The sequence below is a fragment of the Chamaea fasciata genome, unplaced genomic scaffold (genome assembly GCF_029207755.1).
Source record: "Chamaea fasciata isolate MVZ Bird 193981 ecotype frontalis unplaced genomic scaffold, bChaFas1.0.hap1 SCAF_10, whole genome shotgun sequence".
Classification (NCBI taxonomy): domain Eukaryota; kingdom Metazoa; phylum Chordata; class Aves; order Passeriformes; family Sylviidae; genus Chamaea; species Chamaea fasciata.
Window position 1 is genome coordinate 23,016,401 of NW_027094095.1, and position 22,820 is coordinate 23,039,220.

A 22,820-nucleotide genomic window follows, 5' to 3' on the forward strand; every position below is an offset into this window, starting at 1 on the left:
GGACCAGCAAAGTCCAAAGGGTGGGCAGGGGCATGGTGAAAAGCACTCTTCCCAGGCAGCCAGAGGAAGGACAGTGGGGTGCAGAAACCAGCAAGGAAGCCAGTTAGGAGCATGGCTCTGACCATCCATCTTGGAGACTGAAGGCAGTAAAAGATTGTCAAGTCCTTCTGATCTCAACCCTGAGAGGTTCAGGAGAGTCCTATTGGTAGGGCTGCACACAGAGTTTCAGCTGGATACATGACTGGGGGAGTCACCTGTGTACCTAAGGCCATATGACCGCTCAGGCTCTGCTCTCCCCTTTGTGCCCAGAAAAGAAAATATTGTCCTAAAAGCAAGATCAGAGCTGGGTGCAAAGTTTTTGTATCCATTTGAACACCATGGGGGTGGGAAGCCCACTGTCCCTGGGAACGGCTGGCTGTTTGTCTTCACTTCATGTGGCTCTCTTCCAGGGCTGCCAGGAAGATGGGAGCCATCCGCTTTGGTTTGACTGCAGAAGGGATCAGATGAGCTGCTGCTTCCTGAGAGATCCCAACAGGCACCTACAAAAGCAAACACGAACTGCTGAGGGAGGTGAGCCATGGCTCTGGGTGTCTGCAACTGCCCAACAAATGCTCTTCCCAAATCTGTGTCTTACAAATGGGCTTGGCTGCAAAAACCTGGCTGCAGAGCTGCTGCTGGTTGCAGCCAGCTCTCAGGGGAGCCAGAGTGAGGGAGCAGAGCTTCAGGTGCCCCTGTCATGGTGTGCCAGGACCCACAGGAAGAAGTGTGGCCAGGTGTGCACACACACTGCTCTGCACCCACACCAACCCTGCTGCCCTGGTCACAGGAAAAGCCTCTTGGGAGCACCTGGCAAGACACCGCTCACGGAAAACCACAAGCCAGTGGTCCTGCTGGCCATCATGGAAAACCTTTGCTTTACCCCATGCAGATCCAGCATGTGACAAGCCACTGCAAGAATCACAGCAACCCTGACTACATCTGCCAAGGAAGTGCTCAGGACAAGTCTGTCCAGAAAGAGCCAGCACCTACAGACCTGGAGAACTTTCATCTCCTTCAGAGAAATGTTGCCTATATAGCACCATTTTGATGCCAGTAACACTGTGATGGGCACGAGCTGTAATGCTCAGCTGTCTGGGTGTGACAGAGCAGCTTATTTGTGTCTGAGAGGTGCCCCCTTCCTCAAAGTCAGTGAGCAGCCTGTACCAGTAATGCCTTCCAGAACGTCTCTGTGACCTGGGACCAAACAGTCACATCCAAAACTACCTGGGAACAGAACTTCATGTCCTCAGTCACCTCCCCAGTTTTTTCAGTGACTGTAACATCACTTGGTTTGTGAAGTTGCCTGACCCAACCCATCACATGCTCACCTGATGATGACAGCAGCATGGAGGGCAGGTTAGATGAGGAAGGGTTAACCTCCCAGTGCCTGCCTTGGGATTCCTGAAGGCCCTATTATCCTGAACTATTTTTCATAATTACTGCCACACACGTAGACTACATCAAGAGTGAATCTTCACTTTGATAATGTGTGCTGTGAAATCTCTCTTTGGGATCTACTTTTATCTCACACCAAACACCTGCAGGTCGTAAAAGGCGAAAAGGAAAATGCCTCAAATCCCAGCCAGGTTTTCAAGTGTCAGAGAACACTAAATTAATGCTAAATTCTAACTGACATAGTAAAGAGCCCCCCACCCTCTTCTTAAATTAGCTAAACAAAAGGACTGAGACTTTAACATGTAATTAAGGCACAAGGAGGTAAAGCTGTAGCTGCTAAACAAGGCAATGCAGACTTTTCAGAAGTAAAGATGTATCCCAAAAACAGAGGTGGAGAAGGTTTTGTGTTTCAGCAAAAGGACTGTGAGTTAAAGTCCCTGCAAACCTCTCATGGCTTTGCCAGCCTTCTGGTAAAATGCAAAGCCAGGTAATTACACCCCACTCTGCTTCTGTTTCTACACACCCAAAATGGAGCCTCTCTCCCTTGCCGCACACAGAGACAAGAACTCTCTTTAATTAACCTTTGTAAAGCCTCTGCGATCCTTGGATGAAAAAGCCTTCCTACTTTAGGAACATGTTTGCACACATACATGAGACAAAACCTCCAGCACAAACCTGGAGCTGAACTGCACTGCATTTCTTCTCTGCAGCTTGTCACAGGCCTTGAAGCTCATCCTTACCCATAGTTTCCATTCCAACCTGATCCTTTGGAAGAAGGATTTTGTTTACGAAACTCAGGGAATGTCTGGATTATAATCTCTCTCCTGTCAAATTAACTAGGAAATGGTAACTCTCCTCAGGGGTCACAGATGCCCATGAAGCACACATTTAACATTTATCACTTCAGTTAATGAAATACTGTCCCCGCCAGTTGCTGTAAGCACCTCTGGATGTCAAATTGCCAGGGGCAGATAAATGCCCTGTTCAATCCTGCTACATTCTAATAAACAGCTTTTAGGTAGGAACTTGTGTCCAATTTATAAACATTAAAGAACAGCTTATGTTTCAATTCCAGCCAGGTGCTTTACAATCCTGGCACAGGCCCTGACCGCAAGGCTGTGCGTTTCACATTTAACACGAGCGACTCATCTCAGAGACATAGGTACAGTCATAGATCATCTAAGTGTGGGGAGAGACCTCTTGACTGGGATTAGGAACAGTGGACTGACAGGAAGAACCATCAAAATAAGGCAGGGACTACCCACTGTTTACACCTCATGCCCCCTTCATGCTCCACCAGCCCTCACATACTTGCTCTTGGGCAGGATTTCAAAGTATCAGACCAAACTCAGCCCTGATGGAAATGGGTGCCAAACTCTTCGACTGCATTACAGAGAAGAGGCACAGATTAAACACTTCTGTGCTATGGGGCAGCATCATGAGAGACAGTGAGGAGGAGGAGGAGGCTGGCAAAGTTGCCGGGCTGCAAAGAGCAGCCGGCACTGCCACTGTTCTCACTGTCCGCCTGCTGTGTTGATGAGATGCACAAGCAGCATCCTGAGCAGTTTCTCCCAGGCTCAGGGACGGTGGTGCAGGACTGCAGGGAGGTGGTTTACACCGCAGGGAGGGCGGCTAAGTCATTCTTTGGAGTGGGCACAGTCTGTGTGGTCCCCGCTCTCCCTTCTGCTGGAAAAGTACAGTGCGTTGGCCGGGCGCGCAGGAACCGATATAACCCGGCACAAACCCGCGTGCATCCCAATGAGGGGGGAGGGGCTGACGGACACTCCGCTCTGCAAATACTTCTTTATTAAGACATAAATATAAAGCTGAACAGGAAAGGAGCAATGACAGTGTAAACCATGCCAGTACTGATCTGTATGGATGATGTTACGATGCTTGAACATCTGGTTCTGCTGCTGGCTTCCATAAAATCATCTTTAAAAGCTACTCGGGTTATATCTCCATCAGCTGTTCGGTGCCCACAATGACTTCATTAACATGTTTGGCTGAAAAGAGAGAGGGAGGAAAAGAAGAGCAATTGAGTTTTGCAGCAGAGCTTCAGACCTTGCATTTTTCAAACCTGCAACTTTAGAACAAATGAGAAAAGCAGATTCTGGGGAACTCAAACAGAGATTTGCTGGACTCCAGTGTCTCTCCGACAGTATCCCACACACATGGTGAAAGCCTAAACAACTGACTAAACATCAGGAGATTTCTCTAATGAGAGTTTTCACATGTATGTGTCACTAATAAACAAGAGAGGCCCTACGGAAGTCACAGCTGCTACTGACAGGTGTACACCTAGGCCAAGGCAAGGAACCATCAACATCCAACATGGAGATTAGACATAAAATTAAAGATCAGTAATCCACTCTGGCCCTAAAGAGCACTGTCTGCCCCGAACTGTTTGGAGGCTGGGGAGGAAAGGGGCTGCTCAGCACCAGGGGGCCACCACCGAGGCAGTGTGAGATCCTCTCAGCAATCTCAACCCAGCCCTGGCAGTTTAAAAACAAGGTGGTTTTCTGTTTGGGTTTTTTTTTTTTTTTTTTTTTTTTTTTTTTTTTTTTTTAAATTTAAACCTGTCTCTCCTGTGGAGCAAATTTGTTGGAGGGGCAATTTCTGCAAGGTCACTCCCTTGCCTGTTCCCAGGAGCTCTGCTCAGCCCCAGTGGACACATTAACGTGCCAGTCCCTGCCCCAGCACTGTTAATGCACTGTACTGAAAGAGCCTTCCCTTTAAAATGCAAAAGCAGCTTGTCAGGGAAGGACTGCAAATAAAGGATCTAAAGCCAAAATAATAAAAACATGCAACTGAAAGCCCAGTGCCTAAAAAACCCAAGCATGTGGCCTCAGAGCATGACACAAAGCTGGTGTGCTCGAAGTGGGTGTCCTCAGGGTACTGCGGGGGAGGTGGTGAACCTGAACTGCTCTCCAGGAGCTGGACACCTATTCAGGTAGAGCTCAGGCGGTGTGTCCCATGCCCCTAGGCTCTTCATCTTACCTCCTGCAATTAGGAATAACAATTGGCTCTGGGGCCTGGGATAAAGTGTCAAGGCCTGTGAGGGGCTGGGATACACCAACGGAGGCTCTGGTGTCTCCCACACCTTACACAGCAGTGCAGGTAGATAGCCAAGGATGATGGAAATGATGAGTTGCGTTTTATTTACCCACCTAAAACTCCTCCCCCCAGGGGAGTGGATCTTGCAAGACTGCTGCAAAACAACAAATATGCCACCTTTGGCTAAAGGAAGAAATTCCTGGCAATCCCCAAAGTGGCTGGGCCAAAATAGTACTTCTCTTGGTTTAAAATTCAAGAGGCAACTTTTGTACCATGCAAACCATTGCTCCAGTAAAAGTTTGATCAAATTCTGCTCTATAAACTTCAAGGTGTTTTGCACTGTGGCAATATAATTTCTCACTACAACCTCAACCCCACAATCATGTGGATCATATGCAATCTTCTCAGCCTGAGGGACAGAATGGTTGAGCCACATCACTTCCTTTCAGAGACTCTTTGTGAAGGCTAAAATAAGGACACCAAGGGGCTGCTTCTCACCTGCAGCATCAGATTGAGACATTCAGCTCTCTGCTCAGGATATTTATCGTCAACTGATAATTAGTCCTGGAGCCTCACAGTAACATCCTAGAGCTCAATCTACAGCACTTTGGGCAGGATGATCAGAGGTGGATGCAATGCTCAGGAAAATGAGGGGCTGACTGTACAAGTGCCAGGTGCAAGCATGATGTAGGTAGCACCACACAACTTCTCCAGCACAGCTCTTGCCAATAGCCCCAAGTCCAGCCTTCAGCGCCTCTCTCCTCCTGTCCTGGACCCCACACAGCCTTGCCAAGGTACCTCAAATCCAACCTGCAGCATTTCTTGCTATAACATTCCTCACCCCCAACAACTTTCCCAATATATCTCAACAGGCCCTGTAGCAACTCCTGTGACTCCATTCCTGAACCTCCTCCAAGCAGACTACCTATCATGTTGATTTCTATGATGTGAATAAGATCCTGGCTACCATCCAGTGAGAGTAATTACATTATGCCTCTGCAGATTAAACATGCCTTCATCTAGGCTTATAGAGAGCCATGTCAATTTATGATTCTATATATAGGTCATCTGTAGGAATACTTTTTAATAAGGAACTTCTTGCTTCATTTCAGACAGCATCCTCCACAGTCCTAAATGTGCAGAGCTGGGATGGGTCCTGTCACATACTTTGCTGCAGAGGTGGTACCAACTATTTGTATTTTGCACTGACATGCTTGCAACAGCCTTATCGTGCCTTGTATTTTACACCTGATGAGTTCAAAATGCCTTTTGAGAATGTGTAAGTAAGAGAATTCCTGTTTTACAGATGGGGCAACCGAGGCAGCGGTGAGTTTAGGGAGCTTAAGCAGTCAAAGCCACATGGGAAATTGGAGCCTGCATTCCCTCATCTCTCATCCCTCTGCCTGTTTCATCTCCTCCTTGATCCCTGTGGCCCAGATTCCCCAAAGTGGGCACACATGGTATGTCGCTGCTACCTCAGACACATATGAAATCACCAAACTGATTCCTTCTTGTAAAGCTTAAAGAAAACACATGAATCTGCCTGTCTAAAATCTGCGAGAAAGTTTTTAAGCGATAAAGGGAATGAGTTTGCTAGAAACAAAGCCCCGTTCCGCACCCCAAGGGGATGTGATAGGCAGATAAGGATTCACCCTGCTTCCCTCTTCCATTCCCAAAGCCCTTCTTGTGGAGCGAAGGGAATTCAGACTCAGTGTGTGTGCCAGAGAGCTGAGCTGTGGATAGCGTTTCATTATCAGACGTGGCTGCCAGTTGCCAGTGGCTCTGGCTGGTACCAGCAAGCTCAGTTCCCGCAGAAACTCTGCCTGAAACTCTGGGGGAGGAGGGAGAAGTACCTCACATGCTTCGCTGTTCAGCTCCCTTTCTACTTCCCCAGCTCCCCATTAGGGATTTCTTACCAGGCTGCCTTTTATCTGACACTGGCAGGGTTACAGATGCATTCAGCCCACAGAGAAAGAAGACGGATTAGAGAAAGGACTTTGAGAAAGCCTTAAGAGTTGGACTCTTCAACCTTAAATCATGTTCAACTAGATCTTCTCAGATTGGGAGCATCTGGTGCTAAGCAAATCCAGAGCTGATCGACACATTCAACCTCCTGATTAGCACTTTGCTTCAACTTGCTGACGCAGCCCAGCCTGAAGTCAGCCTGGGCGCTTGAACCGAGTGTCCACGGAGACTCTACTGAGTGTAAATCAAAAACCTGTCACTCGTTATATATGCGTTCCTGCTTGGGAAGACATTTGTTTACATATACTGTACACTAGCCCCTTAAAAACATACGCACAAGGCGAGCTAGAGAGCAGAGCAGCTTTTGGTGCTTGGCTAAAAACAAATTGTAATGCAAATAAACAGAGGGGCGGAAATGACTGTGCAGCCCAGCACAAACCCCACCAGCAGGCTGGGGGCCGGGGACCCAGCGCTCCCCAGCCTTCCTGGCAGGTTCCTGCCAAGCCACTCACAGAAAGGGGATGCCGGAGCATTCCTTTAAAAGCCATGTGAAAGCATCTCCTTGTTGTTTGCTCAATTAGCCCCAGACAGATTGCTGCTGCTGCTGCTGGTGGCAACGCTGGGTTGTAAAGGAGGAGGGGAAGGAGGGGAAAGGGAGGAAAAAAAAGAGAGGAAAAAAAAGGGTTAGGGCCTAGGCCCAGGACCACCACGAAGTTTCAGCCCTCAGGGGCTCCAGAAAACGTTCAGTTTACTCACTCAATTACATACACTGTTTTATAAACCCTTTAAAATAAAATAGAAAACAGTCCCTGGCACAGAATTACTGCTCTATTATACAGCAGTGATGAAAGCCACTGCTGTGTATTTGCTCTCTTTAAAGCAAGAGATAGTTTAACTTAAAAAACTAGGCGGGGGGGAGGGGTGGCTGCAGAAATGCATGCACGAAAACACGCCGTGGGTGGTTCCCACCACATTCACCCAGGACAGAAAGGATCAGAGAGTGGGAGAGAAGAGCAACTTGTCTCTGCAGTGATGGTTGGCTCTGGAAAAGCAGCCAGGTTAGGAGGGGGAGAGGAACTAAAGGGGCTTAAGGGGATGGGAAGCAGCTGAAGCTTGACTTTGGGAGGCTGGAGGGTGTTTTAAATTACATGTACAGATAAAGAAGGGAAGCAGGTGATGGGAGCTGATTTGTTTGTGTTTACAGAGCAGTGGGACTTTCCAGTCAAGGCCTGTTCTCTCCTCAGCCAAACCTTACTGACACGATCACTGGAGACCAGGGTGACCACACTGTGGCCCCAAAGGCCAGGCGTGTCTCACAATTTCTCCCAAGTGCCAGGTCAGCCCCACTGGTGCAGGCATCAGTTGAGTCCATGGATCCCCAGCAATGATGATCCCCATGAGCTGAGTGTTCCAGCTGCTCCCAGGGTGGGATGTGCAGCTCACCCCAGGGGCTGGTGGTAGCTTCAGGCAGATCAGCCTCCAGCCCACAGAACAGGCAGGCAGTAAACATCTTACTTCTGCCTTACATCTAACAACCACCAGTTCTCAGTGCTGGTGGCCCCATGGTTCAGCTGAGGATTTTTTCATAGTTCAACCAGAATTAATCCCTTTGCTCTCAAATCCTTCCGGGGAATAGCTGTGTCTCGAGAGTGTAAAGGTAACAGTGATTCAGTGCCCAATGAGAGATGACTTTACTGTGGCTAGGAGCAGTTAGATTGAGGGAGTGAAGGAACAGGAGAGAGATGAATGGGGAAGCCATCAGTCAGGGTCTTAGAAGAAAAGTTAGTGAAGGGAAAAGGAGACCCAGAACTCAAGATGTGCCTAAGATATCAAGCTCCTTGGGGAGGGGGACATGCTTGAAGTCCTCGTACTGGGACAGAGTCCTAGGAAAGTGTGATAAGGGATTAGATTATATCCATACGTGTACTCCCATGGGCTATCACCCCCTCACAGCAAATGTAAGCAGAGATCTTAAAACAGCAGTCTGACTGCCCACATCTTAACTTCCTGATATGATGGCAGAGGTGCCATATTTGCCTGCAGCACTGGACACAAGGAAGTCCTCTTCCTTTGTCAGCATCCATTGGGGTGTTCTTCCTGGCTCTTTCATGTGGCTGAGCTCTAGCAGAGCAGAAGTGGTTATTTTCTCTGCGTGGAGCATGTAAAAATATTTCCACAAGGTTATGAACTGCTGTCTTATGGGTAGAGTTCATATCAGCATGCTGTGAACGTGGCAGCACATTTAACCTGCTCACTCAGGAAGCCTGAACTTCCCTGGCTGGTAATGACAGTATGCACAAGTGCGACAGTCCCCAGTGGCAGAAGGGAGGACAAAGCATCGCTGGATGGATATTCTAGGGAAGTTTTATGTCACTGCTAAGGCCAGAACTCATAAACCATTTTTATACAACTTGGAAAGGAGGCTTATTAGGATTAGTTAGCAGTACAGTCACTGCATAGTTGCTGAAACAAAAATGTCGACTATTTAAGAGATGCCTGTTTTAACTGCCAACAATATCTTTGTCATGGACATTCAGTAGTTAAACTACTTCAGGGAAAAATCTTACCAATCTCTCAGTTTTGCTATAAATTCACACCATTCCTACATCACCTCCAGCTCATTTTGCACCCCTGTGCACAATATACATGTGTGCACTGTTTAGTCTGTGTCTGTTCTTCATGAGCTTTCGTAACTCCCATCTGCACAGCAGCATGCTTTCTGATCCCAGCCCTGTGTCGTGCTAAGTGTTTTCAGTTCCTGAAGACTGCACCAGGAGGTACTCAGCATCTTGCAAGAGCAGATGCTTGCCATTACTTGAATGCAGTGAGAGCACCAAAAAGTCTCTATCCTGTTAAATCTTGGCTCATGTGAAGCCACCTCACAAGAAGGGACCCATTCACATGTGGAGGTTTCATAAAATGTACCTGCCTTCAGAGGATGACATTAGAGAAAAATGTGCTCTTTGGCCCTCATTAAAATAAAACAGTTTTATTCTGTTTCATTGAGAAGTCTTGGGACTCCAAGCTTGGAACAGGACTTGGAAAATGATTGGAAACGGGAGTCAGTCCGTATTGGATATGTGCCTTTTTCTCTTCTTGTAAGAAACCACAGTTTTGGCTATGTGATAAACCTTTGAAAAAACTCTGAAGTTTGCACATGTTCTCAGGAGGGCAGCTAAAAGCTCCAGAGACTGCAGTGAGCATTCTCAACCATGGCAGTGCAGGAGGAAGGCAGGGCTTCCTCCAAGCTGAATGGACCAGTGGAGCACTCTGTACAGAACCACTCCCCTCCTGTGCCCAGCATGAGCCTGCCCGGGCATGAGAGAAAGGGATGCAATCCAACTGAATGCAGTCAGGGAATGAGTGCCAGATGAAAAAAGGAGCATGGGACTCTTAGGCAAGGGGACTGGAAATAGCAGCTATGATCAGACCAGAGGAGGTGTCAGATGGGTGTCTGGAAATAACTGAGTAAAAGAGAAAAACCAAAGTCTTCATGGGAAAAAGACCAGGAGAAAAACCAAAGAGAAGGATAGGAGTGGGATGAGCCTGGTGCTGGGACAGAGCCACAGTGGAGACCTGTGAAGCAGGAGACACGATCAGGTAGAACATAGATCTAGTTGGAGCCCCATGTCTGACGCTGGCAATAAATACGCACATAAAACATCCCTGACCCAATGACAACAGAGATGAAAGCAAGGGATAAGGTGGTGAATTTTATACCAATTTTGATAGTTTTATACTTTGTGTGTTTACTGTCTCTGTTCCTGGTGTTGCTTTGAAGAAAGGTTAGGCCACTTTACCTCGAAGAAGGGTTAGGCTGCTTTACCATATAGGCTTGTTCCTGGCTAACCGATACCATATGTATAATGTTCTCCCAGCTAAATCTGGCTGAGAGACTCCTTCAGGAGCTGCATTTAGTGACTCCAGGCTCATCTGACTCCTCGACTGGCCCATCACCAGCAGTCCCCTCTCTAGACCTACTTCACTGAGCACATGCTGCTTTTGAGCTCCTCTTTAAAACCAGGTTTATCAAAAAAGGCTGCAGTGTAATCTTAATAACTGTCTTCAAAACAGTGATTGAATGCTCTGTGCAATGATGTTCTTTCAGAATGCTGTCTGCCATTCCTATGCCTCTAAAAATTACTGCCATTTTCTTAGGTACCAACATGTTTTTCAAACTGCTACCTGGTGAAGTAGTTTTCACAGAGCCCATCTGTTAATTCTCTGCTAGCAAATTCCTTTAAGTATCAAAGAGGAAGGAAAGTGGATGCTTCCAAGGCATGGTAATAAAAGCAGTAGGTGAATAGTAGGGCTCTCAGGAGGCATGGCTTGTTAAATAAAACACCATACTTTGACTTCAACAGAGGCGTTTAAAAATACTGTCTCCAGCCAGTTCTGTGACAGGGCTGAAGTCAATGCAGGACTGGGACAACGCTGCTGACAGTTACCTGCACTCCTGTGTCTCCAATTTTCTTTTTAGTTTGAAAGTACCAGGTTGCCTCTGATCTACTCCTGTAACCAGTGTTGGAGTATTCCCTCTATTTAGGTGTCCAGAGATTTGCCAAGCCCATTATTAAGTGATGAGGTCTCCCACCATGTCCCCAGGGAGATTATCCCACAGCCTACCAGACCACATCGTTAGGAAAATGATCCAGATAGCCAACATAAATTGTGTTTAATTCAATCCCATTACTCCCAGCTGTACCATTTGGACCACCCTAAATATACCCATATTATTCTGCAGAAGGAGAAGGATGAAAGCTGTTTTAAGTTACGTTTGCCTATCATTTGTGGTAGCTGTTCCCCTGCCATCCTCCTTGTATGGGGCTGGAATTCATTTTATGAAAGGAGGTCAGTGCACCACTGGCTCAAAGAGCTCTTGTACCCCAAGCTGCCTGGGCAGTGTGGCCAGGACTCATATGGTAGTGCAGGGAGCACACAGCCAGTTCTGCAGCAAAGTCAACTGTGGGATCTGCTTGGGGCTGTGTAGGATGATTCAGGGATATTTCTACCTTTGATGAATCCTGGCTGATGTTCTGGAATAAGGGACTACTATATTTTTATTTTTTTAATGTTTCTGGGAAGGTGTATGGAGTTTTGCTGAGGAGGTTTCTACTCCCAGAAACTGGAATGTGTAACTCCCAGACTAGGGTCAGCAGCCAGCAGTTACTGCTTATGTCTGCTGAAGGGTGATCAGCTTGCAAGAAAAGGTGGCTCCTACCCAAGAGAACGAGGTTTTTTCTTAACCCCACCATGGAGGCTCAAGTTTGAAGAAGGAAAAGTTACCAAACAGAAAAACACAGCCAAAGTCTTGGTGAAGGGGGCAATATGGAAACAGACTTACAGGGCCACACCAAAAGCTTGGCACAAGACAGAGGAAGTCTTGGGCAGGGAAAAGGAAGTCATGACATGCTTTCACAGCGAAAAAGAGAAGACCCAGTTTACTACGGGACCAGTCAAGGTCAGAAGAGACATGCTGGGCTGGAAAGACAAGAGACATGCTGGGCTGGAAAGACTCCATGGTGCAGCAAATAAGTCATGAACTTCACAGACAGATCCCAGACCACCAAGGCAAATCTGACCCCCAGCCCAAAGAAATTCTAGAATGGTTAGGAAACTGAGGCAGGAAAATGAACTGAGGCTTTACTATTTTTTCTTGCTTAGCATAATGATGTATTTATAATCTACCCAAATGTGTCTCTGCTAATGTCAATCATACATTTCTAAACAGTTTAACTCCTAAGAACAAGTAAACGATCCATGGGTACAGCTCTGCTACTCTCCCTGCAAATACATCTACAGACCCTGAAAAATATTCAGACAAGGATGACAAGGTCAATCAAGAAGAAAGACCAGTTTTCATACTACAATCAACCAGACTAGGATCTGCACCCTGGAAGAGACTTCCAAAGCAGTTGTGATCAAGGTCAAAGAGTGATATTTCTGTTTGGTTTCATCTACTAAAGAAATCAAATATATTCCTATTTCCTAAAATATTAGCTAAATCTAGACCTTGTGTCCTCACAGTTCACACTCCAGGTTAACAACCAAACGTGACCCAATTCATCTCTCCTGGTGATTCATGCAGATGTGTGTGTAGATGCAGCACTTAGGGACATAGTTTAATGGTAGACTTGACAGTGTTAGATTTACGGTTGGACTTGATGATATGAAAAGGACTTTGCCAACCTAAATGCTTCTATGACAGGGGCAATGAACCCCACAAAGGACACCGATTCAGACTGGTGTGATGGGCAAAGGTATGAGTAAACACAGTCACAGAGAGACCAAGACCACAGTGAACTCACTGTGTTACCTACAGCATGAGACTTGCAACTGCAAGATCAATACTTTGTTTTCATGAGTCCTTTTTAGTTTCAATTTAAGGAAAATTTGTCATATGCGAAGCTGACAACAGGTTACGCTATACTACATTACGTTCAAACCCTGCTCTGTATCAAGACACTTAGAATTGGGAATCCACCCACAAAGACAAAGCAAGCAAATAAATCCTGATCTGACTAAATAACTTCACATGGAGCCTGCAAAGGAACTCACTTTTGTCCTCAGTCCACACACTGGAGCAGGGATCTGCCAAACCCCAACCATAAATATTCATTAAAAAGCCTGTGCTTGGGATGCAGTCACTGAAACAGCCATTTCCTGCCCATTATCTCTTAGGGCAGGAAATCAACAGTTCCACTCATGCGGTTACCACCGAGCCCTCACCACGCGCACTCCCACTGGATTGGCTGAACTTTGTATAAATGAGAGCCACGTAGCTGTATCCTTTCTAAAGCCCCAAAATAGCACTTTCATGGCAGTAAAGCAGATCTGAACTAGGCTGCCCTTGCATTTCATATTGAGCACAGCAGCTCCTAATATGATGTTCCACTTTGAGCTTTTGCTTGGAGCAAAGTGAATGGGAGCCTACTGGCACTGTGGGTTGGGAGCATCTACAGAGAAGGATGTTTGTGTGATCAATAATTTGCCTGCTTTGCCCGTCACTGACAAAGATTACTAGTCAAAATAATGGCTCCTTCTGCTGAGGACAACCTCAGGCTGATCCAATTGTGGTCTCTGGGAAAAGACTGTCTCAGCACCCAAGCTTGTTCTTTATAAGAACAACAGAGCTTTGCTGCCAACTTCAGAGAAGCAAGCCCTGAACTTATGCCAAGAAGCTGTACTTTCCATGAAAAACAAATCCTGATAATATAGGACACCCCACTGTAGAACTGCCACAGTTTACTAGCACTTCGGGAAGAAGCAGGAGTTCTGAAAAAGTTCTGAAATTTATTACAAATGCACAGTAAATACAGCTTTTGAACTTACCTTTGGTTTCCAGCCTCTGATCACTTCCAATCAAACAGTCCTTGATGTCTGCACCCTTCTCTATCACAGCATTATGACAAATAACACTGCCCTGAAGACAGCACCTACAACATAAACACAAGCAAAGCAAGAAAATAATTTAAATGACAAGTAAAAAACAAAGGTATCCACTGGAATATCTAATGATTCTGTGACATGATCCAGTAAGTAGGTTCAGTTCAGCTCTTTTCTCAAAAACTCCATTCTTCTCTTGATCCTCACATCCAGTTGCTGGAAAAACTTAAATGCCAGGTGTCAGATTGGGTTTGCAAAAAAGTCTGCAGTTTTACCTCCTGTTAGAACAGCTTTCCTCTACATTTCCACAACAGAATAAATACTTAACTGAATAAATAAAGACTTGGGACCTGGATCAAGTCTTGTATTTTCCACAGTCAGTCTGGGTAACTGTGGGGGTGGCTTCTCTGCTCAGCTCCCCAGCTAAAAACAAGAGCAGCAGCCCAGTCTTTGCAAATTCTGTTGAGCAGTTTTCTACATTCCAGCTTGCCAGGCACTAAGAAAAGGTGGAGAGAAGGAGCAGATCAATAGCTCAGCTGGCTGGCTTTGTTCATGTTACATTCAAGCACCCAAACATGATTATTCTGCAGTACTAAACCAACGAAACCCACACTAGACCTACGCTACCTGCCTTGGGTATCTTCACGCTCATGTTGCCTTTGACACCACTAGGTCTGAAATGCTACACAGGATGGAACTTTAGCAAAAGCCACCTTATTCCAAGATGTATTTGAATCTGTAATAATCAGCTTTCAAATCTGCCAGTCCCACTGTCCAGAGAGGAAAGGAGTTCAGAGTCCAACTGCTGGGTTTGTAACTTCTCTGCTGAGAGATTCTGAGTTACTGCATTGCTCTGAACCCCTTCTTCCAGTAAGCTGGAACTTGTCAGTCTTTACTAGTATCTGTGATGTGTCCTGAAATGCTCGTCCCTCAGCATGATGAGTTGTGTTAAATAGCATTAAATATAATTTCTTTCAAGGCTACAGAGAAGAAAACAGCTGTGAACCAAATGATTTCTTTTCTTATTTTCCCACGTGCAAAGGTAGATGGGAGTCACTGAAGAACAGAAAACACAGCTAAGATGAATCTAAAAATACTAACACTCACTGAAACCACCTGATTGGGAAAACGGTGTAAGCGAGATCTATAACCCTGGAGGGATGCAGGTAATCTGCTCTTCCTAGAAAACCCAATATTAATCCTAGTGTGAGCCATAGCATCTCATACCTGCTTCAATAACTGTGAATATTATCAGTCCAACAACTGCTCTGTATCAAAACCAGAAGTTTTTGGCTTAAATTACCTTCTGCACAGCGAGTTGCAGAGTTTAATAACCTGCAGCCAATCCCCAACTTGGTTATGGGCACCACCACTAGTGAAGCATGGCTGCAGCGAACCATCAAGCTGCTTTGTGGACGGAACTGTTAGCCTGGAGTCTGAACTAACAGAGGAGTTTTGGTATCAGGTCAAAGCCCTGAGCCTCAAATCTGTATTGAATGCAGCGTTAGTCAGCTGAGCTCCTCAGAAGTGTGAAACATCGATCCTCACTCACTCCAGACTGCTGATCCCAAAATTAATTCATTGTTTTTTCCTACTCACACAACACTATTATCTAGAACAAAGAATTTATCATTAAACATATTACAATTCTGTTGCTTGTGTGAGTCAGAGCAGAAACCGTCTGCCCCACAAAACCACCATTAATTCTGCAGGAGTAAAAGCAATAAAACTGGACCTCAGTTGCAGTGGTTCACAGTTACAACCCCCCATGAACAGACTGTCCCCTCTGAACAATTATTCTTTTAACTCACTTAAACTCCCCCTCTGCTGACCTATAAGGAGGCAATATGAGCAATTATTCTACAAGCAACCAGCTCAGGTTGCTTTGGCAAGGTTTTTACTAACATGTTAATAAGATAAAAAGCGGCAAAGATACACAGCAGACCCCTGCCTGTCTTTGCTCTCACACTGTCACAATCTGCTTCCTTTCCAATAGCCTCGTGTGCCCGCACAGCAGCTCAGGCCATCGTCCTCTGCAATGGCAGTTGCTGAGAGCAAGAGCAACTTGGCATTTATGCCGGGCTAGGGAAGGGATCAGTGGAAGCAGGACTGCCCACTGCTGCCATCCTGACATAGCTTTCGGCAAGGCTAGCAAAGGGAATGGGAGAAGTTGCTCATTTCCCACTGAAATGGCTCCTTTCCAAAACGTGCACTCCAGCATACCTCCTCCTCTGTTGCTTTGAACCAGTCAGATGAAAGTTTTCCCCTGCAAACTTTCAGGTTCCCACCATCTATCACTTCTCCTGAGCAAGAGAGCAGCTGTGAGTGCACTACATCTCTCATCATTACCCTTGTGCAGGAGGATATTCCCCAAAAGAGAGGGGATTTAAGCTGTCAGTCTGGAGCTCAGGCTGGAGAATTCTGCATGTGTGTTCAGAGCCTACTTGAGCATAGGCTTTCAACTCCCTGAGAAAGAATAGCATTGTAACCAAGAAACTGCTGATGACATTAACATCAAAGATAGTGGGGGTTCCTGCCAAACCCTTTTTTGGGAGGGACAGGCCAGGGAACCAAGATGAACTTGTCTGTGCCAGGTGCTTGCAAATCAACCCTTCCCTGGTGCCAGGATAAAACAAAACCCAAGAGCTCCACTACCCCAGGAGTTTCTTAAAACTTATAAACCCAACCAACTGCAGAAGTTTTAAAGCCATACAACGCTCAGATTACCCCAATCACACAAACCAGCAGCAAATCCGGCTTTTATTGCTCAAGTGAAACAAAACTTCAAGAGATAAAAACACAATTTGTGGGTGTTCCCTTCACCCGCTGACAGATGTAGCACAGCCATTTTGAAACCACTTGTAAATGCCTTTTTTCGTAAAAAAAAAAAAAAGAAGTTATAAAGCCTGCCAAGAGAAGTATTTTCCGTGTTTATTTAATTTTTACTATTTTTTTTCAAGTTGAAGAGTAAGGAATAAACTTTTATTCTCTTACAGGGTAAATATCAGATCTCAGGGCACTGCTGTAGTCTCCTTGGCTAAACTGCCACCACAGTTCCTGCCTTCCGTAACAATTAGGTACTATTAGCCCTCAAAGGTGCTCTGACAGCATCCAGCTTCATCAGCTCTGGTGTGTGTGCGCATACACACTCATTGATGTACTGCTTTATAATGCAAACCATATTTATTTTTTCCCCTGAAAATGTAGTATATTTTTAAACTTTTCAGCACGGTGAAAACGGATATCTCCTGACCTTAAAATCCAAAGAGCATGTTCAAACCCACAAGAGGAACTAATTTGGGGCATTTGATTTATGGCTGAAATTTCAATTTGAATTTGTTTTAAGTGTAATCACAAACTGAAAGTCTGGCAGTTGGGTGTTTTTCAGAAAATAAATAAAAATATTCAGTGTGCATCTGCATTCTAGAGAGAGCATTTTACAAGCCCAGTCCTGTAGTGGGAACAGATGTAGCTAAAGCATTAATTTGTTCTACAGGTACAACGTGCAAATGGGAGCATATGAGAGAGCGTGTGCCTACGTCTGTGTCTGTGTGTCCGCTATGTGCCTGCATCTGAGAGACAGAGCCTGACTTTGGGGTGGGTTTTTTTGAAAGTGAGAGAACAAGAGCAAAAGGAGTAGTGGCCAAGGAGGCATGGGGGGATTACAAGGATTTAGGTCTTTAAACTGCAGACCACCTAACAAGATCACTCTGAAATGCCACTAATTTCAGTTAAGGCCACAGACCTCCCTTCCTCTGCCCTCCCTCTCTCCCCCATTGTAAACAACTAATCCCAGCAGAAAACAACAGAGAGCAAAATGTACACACATTCTGCAACATTCCAGGTCCTTCTTTATCTTTTATTTATTTTTCTAAAAGGTCAGCGTATGTATGGAGGGAGGGGGGAGGGGAAGAAAGCCAAAAAAACCTCAAGTCCATCTCTTGTGTGGGCTTGAAGGAAGCTGGGAGAAAGCAAAGTCCAAGAGCACACAATATGGAGCTTTTATAGCACAGCAATTCCTGGACTCGGCTTACTTTCCCCTCCCTCTATTTGTGGCAAAGTCACATAGCTTTAAACCAAAGGACAGGGTGGTCGATTAAATCTGAAAGAAATGTAAAGAATTGGGAAAGAATTCCATCTCCTGTCGAAATTATAAATAAGGAAGTATTAATCCCAGAGACAGGCTGATTTATGCAGCCCTGGAACTGCTGACTTTCAGCCCAAGTATCGGTCTATAAATCAAACTCTTAAATCAAGTGTGTCAATTGCTGCAGCACTGTGATACTCAGGCAAAGCAAGGCACCTACCACTGAAAGCAGGAAGATTGCCAGGGGACTGAGGTGCCGTACCCTCCTTAATTTTCTAAAGCGTAAATCTGAGATCAAACATCCTTTGGGGGAACGGGAAATCAAAATACGCAGTGCTCAGCACACCGGGAGCAGGCAGCAGGAGTCCAAGACACAACCCCCTAATTACAGGCTACCCACTGATTATTTAGGACTCTGTGATTAAAGTGATGAACGCTCCTGGGAGAAAGGGGCTTAAGTAACTGAGGTCAAGACCTCAACTGCAGCTCTCGCCCTGGTTGTGCAAGCTTAGGAAGGTATGAATGTCACAGGTTTGCCTTACAGCAAATCTCCTGAAATGCCAATGGAAGTTATCCAGGCCTGGTACTTTAATCCAATTGTGCCAAAACCCTGACATAATCTCTGTTGGGCAGCAAAGCAAATGAGGTGTCTATAATGCAATGCTTAAAACTGTAGACTCACAAGAAAGAAAGAAAGCAAGCCTGGAGCACAAAGCCTAGGACAGCCTGTTGGTACCGCTCTGCCGTGCCAAGGAGTCGGGTCTCCTGCGCCTCCAGATGAGCTACGAAACGGAGAGCCTGACACGGGAGTTAAAAGCAAAGGGTGACATGCCTCAGCAGCTACTTTGCTGACTGAGGGGTAACAGATGTGAATTCCCCTGGGAGCAACATCCCCTTCTGCCCTGACCAAGAAGAAAACAGCCACCACAGGCACCTTGACAACACTAAGAGGTGGCAAGGAGTCAGGGAGAGTTCTAAAACCTAACAGCAACCCCTGAAGGAATCCCCTGCTAGCTAGAGAGCTGGTGGCTGGGACTCATGATCATAGGCGCGAGGGAAAACACTATTAGGGAACTTGGGAACCTAAAATGTTGCCTTTACCAACATGCTTTACACACCAATACATTTTTACACCAACACACTTAAACACATGAACACAAGAACTCTGGGAACTATGAATCTCACGTTATACACTCAAGTAAATACCAAAGCTTACAATAGATGCCAGCAGTACATGCTATAATTTATAGATACATTTCAAAGCAAGCATTCATAAGTGAATTTAGGCTTTGATCTCCTGTTTTTCCCCTTGGGGGTAACAAAATCATTCTACCAACCCCTCTAAATTCTTCGCCCGTCTCTGAGGGTGTTTTCACTAAGGAACTTGTTTCATGTCTCTTTTCTAGCCAAGCTCATCACTGTGGTATGGCTCCTTTACACTTCTTCCCCACACCCTAAACATTTTGCATTACATATTGCATATACTTGCCAGCACTCGTATTTTCCAGAGAAAGTTCAACTGACCTTAAAGGATTGCCTCAAACCTACCTTAATGTGTTTTATTAAGTGAAACTGAGGGTGTGGGGGGAGGTCACCAGGAAGGTCATGCCTCACCTCTGAAACTTCAGTTACATCCAACCGATCTTGGAACAAACAAATTGGTGGCCTTCTATGTAGCCGCAAGCTCGGGGTTGCACACTTCAGCAAAAGTACGCTTCAAGGAGTTTACACCAGGAAACCCCACACACAGGAAAACTGACCACCCTCTGGATTCTCTTTTGCAGAGTGGGAGGGCCAGGTACTACATGATTTCACCGACACTTCACTGATGGCCAGGAAAAGATACTCGTGTCTATGTGAAGGAAGCAGGGCAGGAAAATTATATGTTCACTATCACCTCTGGGTTTGCTTCACTTTCCCACCACACTGCACATGCAGACTGAGTGAGGTAACAGGAACAGTAAAAGGACACCTTCTTTGGGGTTTTTATGAAGCACAGTTCTGGGTTGAGAGCTGTGGCCCTTCATAAGACATTACTGGTTAAGTCAGTTTCCATATCACGCAAGCTAGGTTGACATGGAAAAGGTTTTTGTAAATGTCACCCTTACAACTGAACCTGGCTTCTTAGATCCAAGCTGAACTTTTTCAACCCTTGTCTCCCCAGGAACTTAAGAAACACAATGGGATAATTCTTTCCTCTTCCATACCCAGGTGGGGGAAGATTTTAAAGAGCATCAGAGACATTCACACCCAGATTCCCACCAAAATCCAACAGCAATCAGCTGCTTGTGAAAAATCTCCATACTCTTCGATTAGACCCATGTGGCTAGCAGGAGAGGGAAGTTTATTTATAACTCTGAAGTCAGACATAACCCTGTCCACCTGAAGAAGCAGATCAGCAGAATGAGAGGAGATATTTTAAAATGCCACTTTTCAGGGCTCATCTGTGCTTTAAGTTCAACATTTGATGTACAAGATGTTTGGAAAACTGGGATGAGCTCCCTGCACTATCAGGGAAACATCTGCATCTGAGATTAAAGAACAGGTGATTTATTTAAGAAAGACTGATGTACCAGGAAGCTAGCCAGAAGATTTTTTTTTTTTTTGAGGAGCTGCTAGTAATAATGTTTCAGACACTCATAAGATAACAGGTATTATATGAGAAATTTCCTCAATACATTAGATACAGTAGAATTTGACTTCAGTTGAAAGTAATTGAAAACCAGTTCCGCAAGTAGTTCCACCACTTCCTACTTACTAGTTTCCTACTTTGCACTTTCTTCCTCAATTTATCTTCCTGAAAGCAAACTCTGCTAGCCAGACGTCTCTATTCAGTATCTTACATAGCATGTGCAGTGAATTAAATAGCAGAATGAAAATTGTAATTCCTGACCAAAAATGTTTACAGTTTAAAACCAAGAGGACAGAACTGCTACACAATCAAGAGAAATAAGACCCCTTTTTACATGCAGGGACTACAATACACAGTTTGCTTCATGAATTTAATTTTTATCCATATCCATGATATACTTTATCCATATATTTAAGATGAGCATGTGCTTTTTCTGAATTAAGTTCCCACTTTTTATGTGCTTTCTGTGATATCTATTCTAAACTTGTTCTTCTTTCTAGTGAGGCAGGGAGCCAATCAGCAGCTCGAGACAAAGTGTCCAGGAGACAACAGCCATCTTAAAAAATGGTTCAAGATACAAAATGTTTGTGAATTTCAGCGTAGGCAGATCTTTATTTTCAGCTTTGCAAGCTATGGTGCTGGAAACAACTTCATCTCCTCACTCCTTTTCACGAGGTTACGTACTGTAAAGTATGTTGCCTTGACAATAGGATCATTCCTTTGTACTGCCATTGTCCAAGGGGAAAAAGACTACTTATGCACTGAACCCCTATAAAGACTCAATTCCACCCTGGTTTTAATTAGATCTTTCTTCAAACTGCTGACTGTTTCTACATCAGGTGCTGATTTGGCACTATTGAGGAAACAACCAATAAACTTCACAATCAATCTGCAGTTAGTAGTCAATCCAGCTCGCCTTGCTTGTTGTTTTCTTTCTTTGTACATTTTCTCATAGAAAGTAGCAATAAATTGAAGACATGTGGTAAACTAGAGTAGCCCTAACCAGTCACACGTGGTCTCTCTCCAGTCCCCTCACTGCACAGAATTACAGCATCTGTCCACCTAGTTTCACACAGGTAGCCAGAACACCTTCAGCAAAATCCAGTACACAACTTACTGTCTTCACATGACTGAAGCAGGATGATGCTAGTTTTGGCTGACAAAACATTTTTGGTGCCAGTTCTTTCTTCACGTCTGGTTACTTTAGTCCTTCATACTACTTTTTACTCCAGCCTATTCTTTCTGCCCAGGGAGTCAGAACTCCCCAAGGTTTATCACATCTTCCGTGGAACTCTTCTAACTTTCCCTCTGTCCTCAACATTCACATAACCTCCCTGCAGTTTGTAACTTGAAGCCTTCGGTGTCACCTCCCCGCATTCCAAGTTTCCTGATGCTGCAACACTTTGCAATTTGCTGGCATTACAGTGCAGCCTGACCCAAAGCATATCTGCCTGTCTTTTTAACCCCTTCCCTTTCCAAAAGGTGACCTTAGCTGTGTGCCACATGGGGAACTTCAGCAGTTCAGTTCAGTTCTTTTGGGTAGTATGTTTGCATGTGGCTCCAACAACATGCTGTAAACGTTACAAAGAAAGATATGAGGCTATTATTGTTCAATGACTCCTGCCCCTGCACAGACTCAGTAACCTCAGTCACCTACTTGTCAGTAATCTGCTCAGTCAGTAACTTGTCAGTCAGTGAGCAAATCTTGGGCCATTTGATCTCTCTGATAACCAGAGCAGCCTATTTATGATTTCCATAAAAACATCATTTGAAGCAGAATGCTTTCCCGTATTTCCATGAAAAAAGAAAAGCAGCAAAATACTTCATTTCACGCTATATCTACCAGAGAGTCTTTATGGTACTGACTACCACCACGTCAACAAGAGCTTTTCAAAGCATGGCTTACAGTAGACTCAGCATTTATCTGAGCTTTTCACCCTTGCCTTCTCAACAAACCTCTAAGCAGTCCAAAGACCAGATTTTTTTTCCCTACTGAACAGTCCCTTTCCCTGAATCTTTACCAGAGAAACATTCATTTTCCATGACCAAGGAAAAAGGATATAATGTGCACAATAAATGGCCAAGCTTCTTCCCGTAAGTGTATACACTGGGATAGTTTTACTAACAAACAAGAGATTTCGAAATATTTATCTGCAGGAATGGAATAAAGGATTCAACATGTTTTTCCTGTTAATATTATTTGTAATGTTCAGAGCGCTTCAGCACAAGATTCTGTATGACCAGAGCAATTAGATGTTC

The 22,820-nt window shown here is 45.0% G+C and overlaps 1 protein-coding gene across 1 annotated transcript in view; it reads right to left on the reverse strand.

Moving 5' to 3' along the window:
* Positions 1–3,223: 3,223 nt before the first annotated feature.
* The window catches only part of EIF2B3 (eukaryotic translation initiation factor 2B subunit gamma), a 98,767-nt gene continuing 79,170 nt past the window's right edge, over positions 3,224–22,820 (reverse strand). The window contains exons 10-11 of the mRNA XM_066192712.1: positions 13,789–13,892; positions 3,224–3,440 (exon numbers count right to left, since the gene is read on the reverse strand). Of these exons, the coding sequence (XP_066048809.1) occupies positions 3,388–3,440; positions 13,789–13,892 (157 nt within the window). The 3' untranslated portion in view covers positions 3,224–3,387. The remainder of the gene's footprint in view (positions 3,441–13,788; positions 13,893–22,820) is intronic.